The 20,107-nt window shown below is 41.8% G+C and overlaps 2 protein-coding genes across 2 annotated transcripts in view; one reads left to right on the forward strand and one right to left on the reverse strand.

Moving 5' to 3' along the window:
- The window catches only part of LOC119121608, a 408,423-nt gene that overhangs the window by 91,050 nt on the left and 297,266 nt on the right, over positions 1–20,107 (reverse strand). The gene's annotated exons all lie outside the window — the stretch shown is intronic.
- Positions 1–20,107, forward strand: part of sdk1b (sidekick cell adhesion molecule 1b) — a 140,154-nt gene that overhangs the window by 59,744 nt on the left and 60,303 nt on the right. The window contains exon 5 of the mRNA XM_037262328.1: positions 12,110–12,243. Within this exon, the coding sequence (XP_037118223.1) occupies positions 12,110–12,243 (134 nt within the window). The remainder of the gene's footprint in view (positions 1–12,109; positions 12,244–20,107) is intronic.

Here is a 20,107-nt window from a genome sequence, read left to right on the forward strand (position 1 = left end):
CTCCGTTATTCCCCGTTCAATCTCGCGTCTAAAAAAGCTGTCGATAAAAATTCTTCCACTCCGCCATAACTCTCTTGCTTTTGCAATATGACCGAAATATAATCACCTTAATTACGCCTATTATACGGCGTCCCGCCGACATGCCTGAGGAGAAAACGATGTGACACTTCAGAAGGGGGCGTGAGAGTCAGGCAGCTGAAACAATAGTCGAGGGCCTTATGAGAAGGATATAGTTCTCTCTTCTGAACAAACACACAACTCATTTTTATATTTATTATTTTCACCTGCTTGGTGAGTTGTCAATGCCATACTTTGCAAATAGAGCCAGCGACAAAAGGACGTATTTATAGTAATAATAATAAACATAGTAATAATAATTAGGTTAGAGAGGTGTTTATTTTTTTTATAGGATTATTGCATCTTTTTTCTTGCATGCTACAGGCCGCTTCGTCCCCTGGCCCACACGTTTTCAAAATATCGGGTCTGAATGGTAATCCACTTTGAAAATACGATTTGTTCCCCTTGTACCTTACATTTCATGAATTTTGCAGTCCAAGAAAATCGGAAGACTTGTTAAATGTTTAATATTACCGCTGTTGCCGCCTGTTGGATGGTAGTGCAGGAGCGACGTGTGGCAAAGTCAGGAAGGGAACAAGGGCTTGCTTTAATTGCATTTTCAAGTAATATTATTCATTGTCTGCGTGGAGTGCGGAGGAATTACACGATGGAGAGAGCACTTTAGGGCCTGCTGTCACGCCATGAATATTCATCGGTTGCAACGCCAAAAGCAATTTGTTGTTGCTCAGTGTTGACGCTCCTTGCTGGGCCAGCCTTGGGCCATACGAGAACGTGGAGGTGAGCAACCACGTGGAAAAAGATCCATCCGGTTATTTTGATTGGGGTCATGGGCGAGCTGGAGCGTTGCTGTCAAGAGGCGGGGTTACACTCTGGATTGCTTGTCAGGCGATTAGACAAGGGCTGATCAAAAGACAAAGGCAAATCAATTCCTGGGGTATCAAGGTTGGTCATTGATCAACTCGGTGAATTTCAAATGCATTGATATTTTGTTATCGGTTTGGTATCGTTTCGAAACGTTGATCGATATTTTTGCCGATTTCCTGAATCGTACTCGATTTATGTTTGTGCTTTTTCTGCACTGTTAATATCAAGTACTGTCTGTCCTCTTCAAAAATGAAATGACTCCGATTCATATCTTTCAAATCAAATATCTGATGGGTACATCTGAGATGTTTGTTCCAAATTTGCTGATATTGAATGTTACACAGCAGAGGGAAAACAAAACTTTTCTTAAAAGCAGGAATTGGTGAGCCAATCGACTCAGCGGCTGTACGTAATGACGCTCCCCGATGACTGGAGCTTACTCAGACTCGTGCACTCGAGGGACCCTCAGCTGGGAGGAGAGCGGAAGAGCGAGAACAAAGAATCCCTTAAATGCCCTGAGACACCGATGTGACTACCATCTCTAAATTCAGTAAAAGTTTGAACGTTCTCTGTTCTGGGACACTTGGCCAATTGGATTTCCCGAGTCTTTAAACTTTGTAGGTAAAATAACATCAGACAGACCAGAGCCCAGGTATGAGCTGATTACTAATGGGTTGATTCGAACCAAATGGATCCAAAGTGCACAAATGCAATTTTTGCAAGGCCAAAATGCCTTCTTCTGATTGGCCCAAACCATCGATAACCATATTGTGTCTCAATGAAACGAGTTCTAAAGGGTTATAAAGGAACACATTTCCTTCTGTATTCCATCAGTTTGTTTGGTTCGCAAAGATTCAGCAAGTGTCTTCCCATATTGATTTTTTTCTATTCTCAGATGTAGGCAGCATGACTACTATGCACTCCTAATGTCATTAAAATCCAAAGAAGCAAAAAACAGATACCACGGTACACAGACGTGTTCCTCATAACAAGCCCGATTAGATCAGCCTTTGCTCTTAATTGGCCCCCTTGGCCCCGGTATTAAACATGCAGATGTCGAAAAACAGATGCAAGGTGTAAACACGCCGCTTCGACAACAGCATCACACAAAACACAATCGCGAGCCGCTTTATGAATAATGCTAATGCTTTTAGCCTCCCTTTCGAAACGCCGTTCGTTTTGCTGCAATAGCCAAACGTTGTCAAAACTTTGAAAGGTTTATAAACACAGACACAGCATGTTAAGGTAACAGCAAGTCACTCGTAAAAAAAAAAAAAAAAAAACCTTTTGGGATTTTAAGTGGAATCCTGCTTTGCTAATTTGGTGGCTGAGCTACTTCTACCTGCCAGGGAGCAGCTGCTCCTGTCTGACGCCATCACTCAAAGTCAGCGAGAGAAAAGCGCACGCGTGTCCATCTTAGCGGCGTCCGACGGTGATTCATTCCTACCATGTTTCCCTTTTCTCCCGCTTTCTCAAGCGCTCTCCATCTTCTTTCATTTAACGCTGCCCGCATCCCACACCGTCTCCAAAATCATCACGACCCCATTAAGGCCCGAAACAACACCTGCAAACGTGCACGCATGTGACCGCGTGTGCACGTGTCACCTGTCTAAAGTCATTAAATATTCGAAAGACAGAACCCTCTTTTAATTATCCACTAATCACACTTTTAATTACCTGCCACGCTCACATCTATCACACACTCCCTTGACTCTTCACGTGCACACACACACACACACACACGTATCATCGGAGAGAGTTCTTAACCTATCGATGCAAACGAGAACGGGAGCAATCGACTCGGTGTGAGCGAGGCAGGCGGGGAGGGCGGCGCAGCGGTGAGTGACTGATGAAAATGTGCTTTTAGTACGACGGCTGGTTAGCACAGGAAGGGCGACGCTAACAAAGCAATAAACAAAACGTTGGCGAGACAAACGCATCTGTTCGGTAAAGCTCGCTCCTCTGTCCATGGCTCTTTGTCAACAGCCCATCTTTGTTGAAATGTTCTTTCTACGTATGGATGCGACTCGAGGTGGAGTTAAATCATAATTCTGAGATAGTTGCCTTGTTTTTGTTTCAGCCAACTGGGTTTTAGGATAGATGGTCACCTTGTTGGATTGTAGACACTGCACAGTGTACGGTTCAAACTCTCATGAGTGCAGACCTGGATCGATGAGTAAAGGTCATACATTTATTCTGTTGACTTTAAACTCGGATCTTTTCTCCACGCGTACCGCGTCGTGTTCCTCTTCTGTGTCGGATGCACTGTTCTTTTATGTCACGTTATTTAATTAACTTCTTTAGTCAAAGCAAAACTTCCCAAAAGTTACCTGACAAAAGATGAGGTCAGGTGAGCAATGTATTGACTTGAAAATATAGCTTCAGGCTTTTTTCTTTTTAAATAAAAAAAAAAAGCATCTAAAAGAGCGAGCGTACGCTCAAGTGTGCACTCGTGTGGGCGTGAGGTTACGTAGTAATGTAGATGAAAATGTTTTCGCCTCTGGGTAGAATGCTTATTTCCGTTGCATTGATTTGCGATTAGCGCGGTGGCGAGTGTATCACTTAAAAACTCTTGTTGTGAGAGAAGACACCGGGACTAACAACACTGCCAGGTTTGCAGTTTGTAATAAAGCTGAGGCATTGTTCTGGCTCTATGCTTTTATTGCTGACTCATTAAATTGTGTCTTTGTCATGACTTGATTGTATTTATGTTGTGCGCTGTTAGGAATTATGACCCTCAGGTACTTTATGGAGGCATTGTGACACATGACCATTACCTAAACAAGGACAGACAATCCCGTTTAGCCATCTATTCGTTTTGAATAGCATTTGTTCTTATATGTGAGCTAGCAGAAACTGGATTGGACTTGCGTAGAAGTCATATTTAAATATTTAAGAAAAAAAAGACAAAAAAAAATTCTAGCTAGGACATTGACATTTTTTTTATTGACAAGTCATCAAACAAATGGATTTTGCAATAATGATACATTGATACAAAACAACGAGGACATTAGTCTTCAAGTTCATCCCAAAAATAATGTTAATAAAAATGTCAGCAGTTAGGTGTAAAGACAGAATCATGTTGCTAATTCAAGCTCCTCAATGTGCTCATTAAATGCGAACATTAGCAAAAACCTAGCAGTTAGTTAGCTCACAACAACATAACATTTCCCAAGTACAACTAATTGGAAGTTCCGCGGAAAAATCGAAACCAGCAGACCTTGCTTGTTGTTCTCTCGGCAGTTGACTAAACCGATTCCCCTGCCCACGATATGAGCCGATTCTTAAACCCGTTGAAAGAAATGCACCTCAGTGAGTGACGTGTTAATGGGCCTTTGCTTTCCTTCCAAACAAGCTGCTGTATGGATCTGCATGTACAGTTTGTGCTTAATGCAAGGCCACCCGTGCTTTGAAAGAGGCCGTTAAAGTGCCCCTCAGGTGAAACAGATGCTGTCAAAATGTCACTGTGTGAATTCTACCCGACTCCCCATTGATTTACTGTCCTCCTCCCCTCCCCGAGTGCACCGTCAGCATCTTTGCTCTGATTCGGACTCTCCGACAGGCTGACATGTTTGCTTCATTTCATCCACATGCTTCGGCTCATCTTTGTCCAGATCTGGCGGACAGGCAGTCTGATGAGTTTTTCTAGAGGAAGACATTTAATAGTACCGACGCGCAAGCCAAAGACTCTCGGGCAGGTGAGGGAATAACGATTAGGCCTCGGAGATGAATGTCTGACTCTTAATGAAAATTAGAAAAAGGACTTGGTAGGATTAAAAGACCTATTTTCTTCATTTTCTTAATCTAACTTGGTAATTTCGCCCCAAGGGCTCATTTGTTACACAGCTTCAATGGCCATCCCTACACAGGCGCAGCTATTTTCTTCGCTGGTGTGCACTCACTTAGTAAAGTTGTAAAAGCTGGAAACACCTTAATGACTTCTACGTTTGCTCTTACAGTCGCATATAAGTCCGAGCTTGATAACAACAGTCGATTTGAGTTGTGAATACGCCGTCGGTCCGTAACTGCACCGCGCAGCCTCGGACTAGTAAGTGTGATTTCGATTGCAAGATTTGCAGTTAATCAGCAATGCGGGTAATTAGTGCTAATTAGGATAAAAGCCATTTGTCTAGATAGCCATCCGCCTACAACAGCGATGCGGCTAAATGCGTATAAACACAAACACAAACAATCAAGCCGACTTGTTCGAAGAGGGCGTTCTTAGCTTAATGTACCAAATCATTTTTTTTCTCGGCGCCTTTATGCGGAGAAAGAAAGGAGGCCGCTCGTGGATTTTCTTTTGCTGAATAAGCAACCGGTGTGGAGTGTTTACCGGTCTCATCCTTCGGAGCCGTCCTGGGCCCACGACTGCGCAAGCAAAGTCACGAACGATTCGAGACATTTACGTAACGTGTTTTATTATTCTTGTTCGCAGTGCTGTGAAACCATTTCTTAATCCATTTGCTTTGGTCAACATGCTTTTCTTTCCATAGGAATTAAAATTCCTGCTGTCGAGTGGTTAAGAATGAGGTCCGTCAATGATGGTCAGATTCCTGAAATGAATGAGCGTGTCTTTTGTGGGTGGAAAGTGCTAATGGTCGATAATGGTGCGGTCACTCTCGGAATGATTTTAAAAGCAAAGCTGGAGGAGGAGGGAGGTATTTTGATTTGTGTGAAAACAGGCATGGAAACTTAATTACTTCTATGAAAGCTTAGTCATGGCCTCTTCTTCACAAAGTGCCACTGTGAATATAAAAGAAAAACATTCCCCGATATTAAATCTATCCTGTAACATGTTTGTGGTGTTTTATAGATAACTAAGAAGAAAAAAAAAAGACGTAGCGCTTGCCATTGAACGACACAAAGTTGCACCTGCTTTTTATTGTTAACGTTATCTCGCTGAGCCACGGTGGCGAGGTCACCCTCTCTGAGGCCGCTTGGCGGTTTGAAGGAGCTCTAAAGGTGATTGAGGAAGAGAGGCGGTGATTTAGGTAGTGCATTAATTACAAGTCACAAAGCTGCAGAGTGTGTAGGGGGGGGGGGGGGGGGGGGGGGAAGGCAGTAAAATGTTTTCTGACTCACTGAAGGGGGCTGTTAAAATATCCCACAAACACATCAGGGTTCATTACTGCTGTAACCTTTACCATATTTCTTTTTTCACCCTTTCTCCCTCCCATTTATTGCTCTCATTTGCAGTCACATATATTGCGTGTATATATCTAAGGCTGAGGGGAAAAAAAAAAAAATCAAAGATTTATCAAGCAGAACTAAGACGTAAAAGCAGGACTTGGGTATATTAACATGGTGTGCAACCCAAATTGATTGAAATGCCAGATTTTCTTTTTTGTAGGTTGTGTGTGCTTCAAATAGAAAATTGTATGATGGCCACACTGAAAAGAAAATGAATATCAAATAAATGATTTCCTAATATCGTGAAAAAAAGTACATTGTAAGCACATACAATTTTGGTCATTTGTAATATTTGAAAAAAAAATATTAGGGGCATCAAGTTGTGATGTTGGGCATTTCTTTCGAAAACTGATTTAGTTTTAATTTGAAAGTAAGCTTGTCAAATCAAATCGATCCACTTTAAGAAATGCCGTTTTTCAATCGTTTGAATCGCTGTTTTATTCGAGAAATGCGCACCTTCAAAAAATAACAACTACGCTAAATACAACTTTATTCTTGGAACAGTACAACTTTTTCATATAATATGACAATATTTTTTTTTTCCTCAAGAAATGTCTACTGTTGCAACAATTATTATCTTTCAACTTTTTTATACAATCATAATATCAAGTCTTTTTTTTTTTTCTTTTCCCTGGCTATGTATTTGACAAGCGGGCGTGTCCAAAAGTTGGCAAGTGTCTCCTTCTGCGGCACAATGACTGTGCACAAAGTCGTGATTCAGCTTCTGGAGTATGGGATTGGCCTTGGCCACAACCTTGGGGCTATTTATTGGCGAACATCAGCCCATCAATGCTTTCAGGTTTTGCCTGGTCGCAGGTCTGTGGTGTCCTCTTCTATCAATTCATGAACAGCAAGTGAAAATGGGAAGACACTGAATAACAATAAGTCTCGCGCTTCCTAACCTGATTGTCGAGCGCCGCATTCCCAATTAGCCAGTTCAACGAGCATGCACGCATGCTTCCCTGTTATCGTTGTAAAAAGGCCCGCATCCAAACAGACAGCCTCCGCACCTTCTAAATAGTTGATGCACAATTTTAATGTGTTGGCAGCTTGCTTCTTTATTATTTCGTGTCATTTGGTTGAGCTCCAGCAAGCTCATTATTGAAATGTGCAATTGTTGGTTTTTGCCCTTTGGTTCAGTACGATATAGAAGACTGGCGAGAATATTGTTTTCCTTAAGTGCTTGAGAGATTAGTTTTGAACAAGCCACAGTGGGCGTGCAGGTGACTGACAGTCATTTAATTCTGGTTTTATAGAAGATAGATGTACTGGATTGTTTTCCCCCCATATATGGTAATTCAACATAAATATTAATCTACATCATGTCAGAAAAAAATTGACATCATTTCAAGGATGAATATTTGAGTAGCCTTGGTGACTTATGCAAACAACCTGGAAACCTTTCCGACACCTCATACAGATTATCAGCATAATTTCTACCCTAGCAATATACAAATACGACATGTAAACATTTCTACATTACATTTAATATTGAAAAATAAATTCATTGATTTATATATTGATACTGCAACAGCATGTTCAAATAATTTTTACACACATCATTTTGTTTTAATTTATAATAAAAAGATTTGGGGCGGCATTGGGTTTATTCTCATTTTTATTTGAAGTAATTCTGGTGCAATAATTTGACAGGTCCTCGCTGACATTTTGCAGTAATTTATAACAAATGTTCTTCAGTGATAATTGTTTTTGGTACAGCAAAAGGATTAAAGAGGGCTCTGCAAATATGCTCTTAAAAAAAAAGAAAAAAAAATCCAACCTCAGGCTGTTAACAATGGCACCATTAAAGCTATGTGTGGAAAATCACTCAAGCAGTCATTGCAGAGCGACTGGCAGCAGAATGTCAAAGCCGACTGGATATGTTCCACTTGTTACTCTTGTCTTAGCTTGTTTTTTTAATCCAGTTGTAGAACAAAAACACGATATGTTCATGAACAACTGTAATGTTATTCTCTTTGTAATATGGGATTTATTTATTTACTATTGTTATCTTTCCACAAAACATTCAAGCAAAAATGTTGTCTTTAACCATTTTGGATTCAAATAAAACACATTATCGAGCATGGGTGCGCAGTATCAGCTTGTGTAAGTAATCACATTCATACTCTGCCAAAAATAAAGTTGTACAGGTCCTAAATGAAATCGAACAAAACTCGTGTTCATCATAAAGAAACGAGCTCACTTGTTGAATACGACTGTGTGTTTGTGTGTGTGTGTTAGGCGGTAAAAGGAAATTGATTTATTGCAATCCAAAACCAAACAGCCTCTCGTGCGTTGTTCCTGCCCGTGTCCCTCCCAGTCATCCTTTCCAATTTCATTATTAATTATCTATAATGTCTTCAAGCCAAAGCCACATTTGTCTTTCACAAGAAACTCATTTCCTTCACCCCTTTGGAGCTTTGTCTTTTATTTTTTTAGAAGTGCAAATGTTCAAGGTGTGACGTTGATGTAGACCGCAAGTTCAGGGCTGAAAGGGAGCTTTTCTTTTTTCCTCGCTAGCTTCTCCTCCACTTAGTGAGCGGTAGACAAGCACCCACACATCGGTCGGACGTAAACATCCAACTTTCCGTTCGACACCGACACAGCCGTCAGTATTAAGCTCCGTTGCCGTTAGGGGCGAGAATTTGCTTGGGCAGTGGCTTCGATTGCTTGTTAACGGTTCATATTGAATGAATGATTCACTGGAGGTAAATAGACGTCGGTGTGTGTCACCAACGGCTCTGTTGCTCAATACTACCATTGTAGCTAATATGTTGAATTTGTTGTTCAGTTAATCCCTTAACTGCCAGCCCCAAAACCTCACATATTGGAACCTCAATTTCCTCGATGAATCTGTTCCAGAAAGTCAAATGCAAATGAAATTGTATGAAAACCAAGGCAATATTTCCGACATAAAATATCGTGAAGTATCTGGACTGTAGACCGCGAACTATTATTATTATGATTATTATTATTATTTCAGATAATTATAATACTTTTTTGGTTCATTTTTTTAGTATAACTGCTAAAAAGCCACAATAAGACCAGAGAAAGTTTGACTAGGGCTGTTCAGTACCATTTTTTTTCTCTTTGAGTCATCACCGATATCAAGTCCCTATACCTACAGTACTTTTTGTTTATACAATTTCATTTAACACAATGTAATAATGAGCAAAAATGTGTCTTTCTAACACAGATGTCAGACTGCCGCTGTGTAGCGCCAAGGAGGACTTACTTATCGATTGGTGCCTGATCTCGGCGGCCTCCACGAGTACCCAATACCTTAAAATAAGGCCAGCTAAAAAAAAAAAAGTAGATAGCAATAATTCGTACTGTATTGGATGTTTTTAGGCGGAAAAAATAAGTACTTAGATGTAACAGAAAATTGGCTCCAATAGAAGCGCCCCTCTCCCAATTATTCCATTACATCCACATTCCAATTTACACATATTGTTCTTCTGAGAGAATGTACAGCCACCTTCCAGCTAGAGAAATTATTTAATTCTTTTTTGAAAAAAAAAAAAAATCCAATAAATTGAGGTGCTCTAATCTCTGCTGCTGGAGCAGACACACATTGGCACATTTCATTTATTTTCTGCCGGGTTTCTTCCGATAAGAGCGCTCCATGTGTTCATTTAATGGGAAATCAAGCCTGAGACTTCCCAGTTTGAAGCAAACGAGCAAGGCGAATCACCGCAAACATCAGCCCGTGTCATCGTCGGTAATTTCACGTGCAAATGGAACATTTAAATGAGAAAATGCAAATGACGGGGGGGGGGAGAAAATACGCCGAAAATGAACACATTCTTTAAAATCGACAAATGCCAAGATGTAAATGTTCTATCTTAATTGGCCTCGTTGCATTCTCCGAGCCCCGCGCGAAGCGCTTGTGTTTTTGAATGTTATTAATTTAATGTGCCCAAATTCTTTCAAAGCAGCCTCGCACATGACAGACAAGCGGAAGAGAGCGCGGTCCCTGCCTATTAATCAGAATCTGCTGAATAAAACAGTTGAAATGAAAATAGGCTGACCAGCTCAATTAATAGCCTTAGAAGCTGCAAATTGCATTACAGACCTCTTAGAGTGATGCTCCAGTTGGAAAAGTCGACTCACCAGGCAACGTGTTGAATCTTTGGCTCTCGTCTACGCCCTCGTGGGAAATCACCCCGAATAAAATTAGACCTGAGACATTCTGAATGCGAGTGTGTCTTGGTCAGAGTGGATGTCAAAAAGCTCTTGTTAGACGATGGATGAGTTCTCTCTGCTTATCGCTGCTCTTCTGCTTTTTTTTTCGGGGGGGGGGGATTAGAGCACTTTTGACCTCAAACTTACAAAGATTAACTCTCGGTGACTGTAAGAAATGTGTATGCGCTCACATATCTATGAATATTTGATTTGACTTTTTCCATGAGACAGCACTGGAGGTGACGCTTTGCTTCAAGCTTGTGTCATCACAGTGTCAAAAATGACTCCAAACATAATGTCTAAAGTGCTGGCAGCAAAAGAGAGTACACCCCAAAGTGAACTTTCCCATCGTTGGAGTTATTTACGTGCAATTTGTGTTTTTGTGCTTGCCTGTTGTTTTATGTGCTCAGTCACTGTAAACGCAGCCAGAGCGGGTAATATTTATGGAAATGCGTAAAAGAAACCAGAGGAAACCATTTTTTAATTTGAATAGTTGCAGCCCTTCTGTGTGTTTTGAACACATTAAAACCCCATCTAAGATAAGGTAAACTTTTTAAAGTTAAGTCAAATTTATTTCTCAAATGGCTTCACATGGCCAGCATCATTTTTTGTAAATCTGAAAAACTGGCCAACTAAAAAGTTCTCTAAGGACAGATTTGGATAGTTTTGCCTGTTTAGGTTAGTTCCAGACGGGTCCGCTCTCTCTCATTCATTCCCTCATCTTTCTGAAGAGGCACACTCCTCTGACATATCGTGCCGCCTCCCATCGCTACTTCTCTGTATTGGCGCTGTAATCAAAGCGGGCCTAGTCAGTGCCGTCAGAATATCCGCCGAGATCACCAGAGGCTTTTTTTTTTTTTTTTACCGTCTATCAAGTGCCCTTCACAAGCTGCTGGGGATTGTCATGGACTCTTCACACCCTCTTGTGAAATTCTTTAATCCCTCGCTAACGGAATAACCAAGGCCTCCATTTATAGATGCTGTGGCTAACTGATAGCTTAATTACATTTTAATTGTTTGTTAATGACTTCCGGTGCTTCCGTTGCGCCCGGCATGCGATCGGATCAAGTTAGCAAAGGTTGGAGTTTATCATCCTGCCAAACAGAGCAGCAACCCTCGCCAACAGTGCATACAAATGTACTTTTCTTCCCCCAAAATGCCTTTAGACACAATATTCACTTTCATGCACATTTCATATCTTATTCCACTTTATGCGTTATTCATGTGGCCTAAAATCCTGAGTGCGTCTCTCAGGGTCGTATATATCAGAACACCGTGTACAGTAGACACAGAATAAATAAGACACTCATCATGCTTTAAATAAGCTTTCTTCCGACTTTTCTAATATTGATCTTGTTTTATAACTAGAGCTCATGTTTACCCCCCAAAATATCGGGGTTTCTAGTCCCCGTCAACTCAGTCGCATCAATAAACCATCAAGCCGACTTCCCGACTATCGGCACTTTCCGGAAAGACGCGAAATATATCCAACTGCTCGGTCCCTCAACGTACTCCACGATCAGCGCTTCCGAAAGAAGTCTGTTGTGATGATATTTTGCCTGAGGTGTTGACTCGAGCTAGTTTGCGGAGAGAAATGATGACGGATAAGCAGGAGGGCAAACACACAACAACAATAGCCGTCAGGAAAATCCTCGTTCCTGTCTGACGCTCGTATTTAATTGTTTCTTCCTTCCTTGTTTCGGAACGGGTCGAAATCTCTTCTTTCCAGAAATGTACCTGCCTGGATTTTGTTTTTGTTTCGTGACCTCTTTTTGATGCCTGTCCCTCGCAGTGCCATCGCCTTGGATAATCAGCTGGTCGTCCTGGCAACCACCACAGCCGATGCGGGACGTTACCACGCGGAGGCCGTGAATGAAATGACGGGCGATAATGTCACCAGTCCCGCTGTCTATTTGAGCATCTCGGGTAAGAAAAATAACGAAAGAAGAAAATGTCAGATGAACTCCAAATTTGCTATCACAGTACTGGAAAGTTGATTTTGGTGTTTAAGTAATGTTATGTTTTGGGTCTGGCCGATTAATCGGACAATATTTTGCTGATTTTAGTTCTCCTCCCAGATATTTGGCCTCAAGAAATCTGTTCATCCCTACTAATGTAAACAAGGGTCCAAAAACAAGTTACAGCAATTTTGATGAAACCTAAAGAATTGAAAATGCCCCAACAACTAGCTTTTCTGGTCATGCTAGTTGTTTATTGCTGTGCTAGTAATGTTAGCATTCATCCATTTTGTCCTATTCCAATTAACATTAGGCAAGATTCATCTTGGACCAGACACTCCCAGGACACATTCAGACAAGTATTTGACTCACTTTAGACTTCCATGAACTTAACAATGCACGTTTTTGGAAGATGGGTGGAAGCCAAGCCGGAACAAGTGTTAAGAATGAGCTACAAAAGTCTTCTTGTCAGGTTTGACTTTGGTAAAAATGTTGTCTAAACTCTAAATGGTACCACTTTTGGGGGTTTGTGTCCAGCGTACAAACGGGACGATATTGTCCTCGCGGGTTTGCCAGTTTTTCACGACGTTTCCGGAATTATTTTATCACCCATGGTTCCCCTAACATTCCTCTTTATCTCTGTGGGAGTGAGATGATAGACTTCAGCGTCTCGCAAGTCCTTCAGCTGAGAGCGAGAGAGGCAGTTGGTGCTCTGTCCCTCGTGGCTGTAACGACTTTTAATTAGATTTTCTTTACGGGGTTGTATCCTTTGGCATCCTTTGTCACGTCTACGCACTGACACACAAACAGCACCTTGTTACCGCTGTCAGCGCCGAGTGTTCCCCTGGGTGCTTTCAAAGAATTGGTAAGAAGGGGCACAGTTAGACTTTACTGATAAGACTCGGATCGTAAAATGCCCGTTGGCTTTTTTTTTTGTGTTTGTCTCTTTTTATCAGCTTGTGTTTTCCCACAGTAAACTTCCGTATCCTTTGTTATAAAACAAAGGTGCTGACGATATTGAGAGAGGAAAGATAAGGAAGGAATTTGGGGAAATTAGGGATTTTTTTTTCCCCTGAAATAGGAACAATTGTGCATATTGGAACAAAGAATACTGAAAGGGAAATTTATTTGTCCAGTATCCTGAATTGATAGGCAGAAAACCACGTTCTTCTTCGTGGCATGATGTGATTTTTTTTGACGCATTTAACACATGACAAACAATTGTGTGTTTTTTTTCCTCCACCTTCTCTCCGTTAAATCGGCACAGGCGCATTTTCAGAAGTCTGTCGAACCACCTATTAATTTTTTTTTTAGATGTGCCTGAATAAATTAGGCACTTATTTCCTATTCTCCCTTTTCTTACTTTGATTCCAACTTTGCGCTCTGCAAAGAAGAACAGAAGGAAAGTCAAATTAGCAGAGGCAGCGACAAAAAGGAAGTAATGGAGTGAGTCATTGGCACAGCCGCTGCGGAGGACTTTGTATCTTTTTTTTTTTTTAAACCGCTCGCTGTACCTGTAGGTGAGAGTCGACTTGTCGCAATCTCGCTTCCCGGTGATGGACAGTCCAAATCATTTGACTAATCTGCCGAGCCTGTTAGATGGCGGCGTACGACCGGCCACATGACCTGCCCACTTGAGAGATCCATTATCCCCATGCGCCCGCCCGCTTCCCCTACGAGTGCCTTGAAGACGACTGAAGATAAAAAAAAAAAAAAAAGCGTTAGCTGTCACCGGCGCACGAGATGGAACAGGCACAATTGATGGCGGCTCGGCAGCACGGTGAGAGGTCACATTATAATCACTGAGAGTATAGCGCTGCTCTAAAATAAACAGCTCCTGCAGCACTTTTAATGCCCAAGACAATATATGGCCATGAACTTAACATCCTCAGTCACCAAGGCGCCACATTAGACAGCAGGACACTCTTAGAACTTTTATTGTCATTCTAAAATAAAACCATCATTCACACACTTGTAAGAGTGTATATAAAATAGTTACATGGCCTTGTTCACATGCCGGATTATGAATGCCGAAATAAATCATTTCCAAACTTTTTGACTGCTATTTTGAACTGTTCATAATTCACTCCACTTTGTCTAAGGCCCCAGTTCCAGTTGAAGAAAACCAGACCCAAAGCAAAATGGGGAAATAGGCCGATATGGTCCGATGGGACACTCAAGGAAGGAATTATGAACAGTTTAAAATGGCGCCCAATGTTAGCATAAAGCAATACATCACAAATGTATTTGTGGGTAATCAGAGGAACTTCAAAAGGAGAATATAGATAACATCGATGAATTAATGGCGAAGTCAGAAGCCGAGTTTCCATGTCCCCAACATTTGGATTTCAAGGTACCGCTGTCTCCCGGCTCGCTCCGCTTGACTCCTGAGTTTTACCCACAAAGCTGTCAAGAAACAAACCTGTGTTTCAATTTCATCTCTGCACAGTGGGTCATAACAGAAAGAAATGTTTTTCCCATCCCCTCTATGCCGTCTGAAATCTTCAATTTGATACCCGGCGGCGACATGGTTACCTCTCACTGCTCCCGAGGGATGGAATAAATGCAACATTTTCTTCTAACTTTTACTACAAGGTAGCTTTAGCTGTTAGCCAAATTTAGTTGATAGTCACGGCCAGTCCAGGGCGCACCGACCTAAAGTCAGCTGGGAAAAGGCTCCCGTTCACATGTGACCGTAATGAGGACACGCACGATAAAAAATGGATGGTGTGTGTGTGTCTATAACATGCCAGAGAACCACTTCCAATTGCCTATGGGCTTTTATTTCCCTGTAAGTGATAAGAGATGAGACTCTGTAGTCCAATTAATTAAAGTCTACACATACATCCTCCCATCTCCCTTTGATGCGCGAGCGCACCAACACACCTCCCGCCTGTCAATCAAAGGCGCGGTGGCGTAGCCTTCATGTCTTTCCTCTCACTTGAGCACAGTGGAGGTCTTTGTAGATTTCTGCTGCAGACCATTAGAGCAAAATATCCCCAAACAGAGCGCCACCGCACACGGGCACATGAAAGACACACAAACATAGCAAAGACACCCGCCTCAAGGCACCCACCACGTCTTGGACACCATCAAAGACTAGACGAGCGTTTAGGAGAGTAAAGAAATGAGGAGAAAAATAGTAAGCATTGGACGTCCATAGAAAAAGAGGTCAGAATGTGGTTCTGGAACAACGTTGACGAGGTGAGGGAAGTAGCCGCATTGTAGACACAAGCTTGTGGATCAAACGAGTTTGTGGCAGAGCTCGGCAATCCGCGCTGGCGCGATTATTAAAGCGCTACGAATGCTATCTCGGCTCTAGCCTCAGTAATTGATCGGCCGCCTCCATCTTTCTATAGCGAAGGCGCTAATGTCACACTTGTTAACGATTGCTGAAGTGCAAGAAAAATGCTCAAATTAGTCCCATTCAGACATGGACACTATCCAATAGCGACTCGCTTCAGCTCTGCTGCCTGCCCAAATGCACTCTTTGACCCAGTCTGCTCCAAATCCACAACTGGGTTTGTAAAAAGGCGGAAGAAAAATAAATGTTCACTAAAGCCGAATAGAACACCTGCTATTTATTTGGAGGTCATCAGAGGAACTTTGAATGACAGTTGTGCGTTTATTCAGAATGCAAGGCTCTGTATTGTATCAGGCTGCACTTTGGTGTATAGAATCCAATTAATTATGATTCCTTCTTTTTGAGAGCGTACATAGAGTGCAAGCAAGGACTGGCAGAGTAGTACAATGACTTTAGACGCCTCCACAATGTATTTCAGAGCATGTACGTCAGAGTAGTGATTGCAAGAAAATCCTTCAGGGTTTGATTACACCTGCAGTCAGACAAGGCGCCAACCAACCCATCTGCTTCCATTCCTCCTTTTTATTCTGTTTCTTTTCCCAGAAGTGAATATGTGTCTTGTTCGGTCTTGCATAGCCGGTGTCTGACCTCTGTAGAGCTGCCCCCCAACCCCCTGCCCCTAATTCTTCAAAAATTAGCCTTCAAGCAATTTAATGCTACTCCCAGTTACTGTCAAACTAAGCATAAAACAAGGAGAATTAGACGTTGTGTATTTAAAAGAAACACCTAGCTCAGTCTGCTAGCCTAATGCTAATGCTAGCATTAAGCAGAAACACATTCATAGTCTTATTTTCTTTTCGGAGGAGCTCTAAAGTTGTTTCCTTTGGAATTTTAACCATTTATTATTTGTGATACAGTGCAATAGTTGCTAATCGAGCTTTCTTTGAATATTCACGGAAGCGTTTAAAACTACTTGATAATAATTGCTCAGCGTTGTATGGTTGTGTATGCGAGCATGCGTGTGTGCTGACAATATTTATTGTTATATTTGTGTGCCAATGTGCCATTTGTTTCTGTCCCTAATCCCCTCCTTGACCAGATGTTTCCATTCCGCGTCACTGAATCTTAAATGAGAGCCTGCCGCTGCTCTCTCGCTGTCTGTGTGCACATCTGTGCGTGTTTGTGAGCGTGTGTTTGCTCCAGGTCCCACCTCTTGTTTTTGCGGCGCGTCTAATTGGAGGTATTTTACTGTCCCCCTGAACAGCGTTTGATTATTGTGGCGTGTGGAGTGTAATGTGTGCATGTCTGGAGGTGTGCACACGTACTGTATGTCATACATGCATTACATCGCATGCCAGCAGCTGATGTGACTTTTAGTAATTATAAATTATTTTATGAAGGCAGTTTATTTATTTATCCATCTGTTTATTTATTTAATGATTACATTTTGTAGTGTTAAATTATACAATAGAGTACTGTTTGTCTTAAACAGACACAAAAATATTGTAGGGAACAGATTATTGGCATTTAAATGAATTTGATTGTGGACAGGTGATTTGGTTGACTAGAATATGACTTAAACGTTTTCTTATTTCAGTAGTTTACCAAAATAAAACAAGCTCTAATCATTCTGAAAATAACAATGATGATTGTCATCTTGAAATATTTTTCTGCAATATTCTAATTTATTGGGAGGCACCTGAATTTTGCAAATAATGTTCATTTTAGCCAATCAGTAAGAAGCTTAATGGAAAAGGCACACAATAAATCGGTGATAAAAGTGTATTTTTAGTGACCTAAAGCACAAATGACTTTTAACAAAGGCACAAAAGCATGGAAATATGACTACAATTGCTCTCAACTCAACATGACAAGACTGTCAGGTGGTTTTCTCCAATTTTCAAAGATGAGTCAAGCCCCTCATTGGACACTAGCAGCTCTCTACCACACTGATAAGATCACATAAATTCCGCTCAAATGACTTTGAATTAATTACTCGCAAAACCTTTTCTAACCGTGTTATACAAGCGGCTCCATGTAAAAATGCCGTTGGCTTAGCATCGCTGTTAGCATGCTCCTCAAAAACATCCTGTCTTCTCATTCTTTATGTTCCGCTTGTAAAAAGACTACTACTACTTATTCCACTATTTGGATGAGGACAGCATCGTTATACTGCCTCTTGTGGCAATACTTGACTTTGATTTGTGTAACAGGCATAAGTGGGGAAAAAAAACACGTTTTTTTTTTGTCGGTTTTTTTGGGTCACAGCTCTGAAGAGTTCATTGAGCCGGATCTCTGCATAAACAAGGCCAGCTTTTACTTTCAGAGCTTTTAGTAAAGCTGCCCTTCTTTATTCCGGAGGAGCCACACTTGATTTATACATATTCCCGCACAGCTCCGTGTGTCTAATGACTTTGTACATCTATTAATTCCCGCCACAAGAGTTTGCGTCTGAAATGAATCTATTGACTACTGCAGCTGCAGAGAGGATCAGATCGGCCTCCGTTCATGCCCCCCCCACCGCCTCCTCCTCCTCATCCCGAGAGCTCTCCTTTTGCTGTCTTTGTCTCCCGCTTTGCTTCTATAATTAAAACCCAGGCGCACAGACAAAGAGATGGAGTGATGGACAGGAGAGTGAGTCATGCACTATGTGGTTCTGACAAGCAATATGCTCACAGTGTGACTGCTTTGTGTGTACTTCTGTTGCCCTTCCACCTTGTTCACTGATATTTATGTGGATTGCTTTGACAGTCACGTAGGCAACACACCCACTCACGTCGGCCAACACTCGAGAATATTTTGAAGGAAAATGGCTGTAATTGGAGAGTGGCTAAACAAGAAAAGCCAGAAACTGCCTGTAACAAGTGTTTTGGACAAACTGTGAGGCTAAAAAAAAGTCTCTCTTAACTTTGTGTTAGCAGTGCCGAGTCTCAACAGCAAACGAGCATCTCCATATTATTTGTATGCGTCAACAAGTCCCGTGGCAATATGCAAACGAAGCAGATGGATCAATGTCCGATGTTGAATCAGCCGAGAGAGCGTTAGGAATTGCCGAAGGGGGTTGCCGGGCGGAATAATGCGCCGTTATTGTGAGGGATGCCAGCTAAAAAAAAAGCTGATGTGCCATCGACGCTGACTAATTTACGGGCGCGCACTTTTGTGTTTAGATTTGATCTGGCGCCGCTTGAAGGAGATGGAATGCACGAGCGCACATGAAAGCTACTCAGGGATGCTGGATGAGATGTCAAGTACGCCGATAAGTCGCCCGTTGTTTTAATAATCCCAACGGTCCCCGCCGCTGTCCTCGTAACCAAACGGTGATGTGTGTATGCAAATGAGTGTTGTGGATAGCAGCTGGAGACAACACATAGACATAGACAGATGTTTTACACTCATTACTTGGGAGAGCACGTATAAACGGCACCCGTGTGGAACTGGGAGGGACAAAGTCAAAGTCGTAGTTTGTCTTGGTAGGTTTAAAGAATTCTGGGGGGGAAATGGATTCCAATGTGTCCTCTCCACCCATCCAAAATGGAGCAGCCAGACAGGATTGCAATGTTCATACCCTCGTCTGTATCAGCGCATTCGCTTTGATAAACACTTTCAGAGTATCCAGAATACAAATGAAGTATTATTATGCATGCAAATTTGCCTTCCCGTCTTGTGCGCGCCGCTGCTTCCTCTCGTGCGCACTGCGTAACAGGTTAGATGAGAGCTTCGGCCCGGTCGGCGGATGCTCATTTGTCGGAACAGAAAAAAGACGGCAGACGCACCAGTGAATGATGAGGCTGCATGTCAAAGCAAGTGTGACGCTGTGTAGGAAGAAAAGAAACTTAAAGGAAGGGTGGGACACTAGATAACGAGGTGCTGAGGAAGCGGAAACGGAGAGTGAAAAAAAGGGGATATGAGGGCATCGATTGCTTAGCTCAGCATATATACGTGTGTGTGTGTGTGTGTGTGTGTGTGTGTGTGTGTGTGTGTGTGTGTGTGTGTGTGTGTGTGTGTGTGTGTGTGTGTGTGTGTGTGTGTGTGTGTGTGTGTGTGTGTGTGTGTGTGTGTGTGTGTGTGTGTGTATATACATATATGTATGTATAAATATATACATATGTATATATATGTAGAGTAAAACAAAAAGTAAAATATGCTGAGTAAAATATGGATTCGGATTCTTTTTAGTGTACAAAACTGAGTTGTACGTAAGCACATATTAGCATCATGTTGCTTCATTAGCATCAAGGTGTTGAAGTGCGGAGATCTGCATAACTCTTTTACTTGTCGTATAAACTCTAATGCAATGCTGTTTCTGACACCTATTTCCTAATATATCCAACGGTACAGTAAACCCCCACGGTTCACACATTCATCCAAAACGAAAGATTAGAAGAAGAAGAAGATTAGAGGCGGAGCTAGGTGTGACCTGGGTTGTTAGTGGAAATTAACTTATTCTGTAAAACAATACTCAACTAATTTGAGATTATAGTTTCATGACAAAATTCCAATTTGTATCGTTAAAACTATTATTCCAAAC

Source organism: Syngnathus acus, chromosome 1 (genome assembly GCF_901709675.1).
Source record: "Syngnathus acus chromosome 1, fSynAcu1.2, whole genome shotgun sequence".
Taxonomy (NCBI): Eukaryota; Metazoa; Chordata; class Actinopteri; order Syngnathiformes; family Syngnathidae; genus Syngnathus; species Syngnathus acus.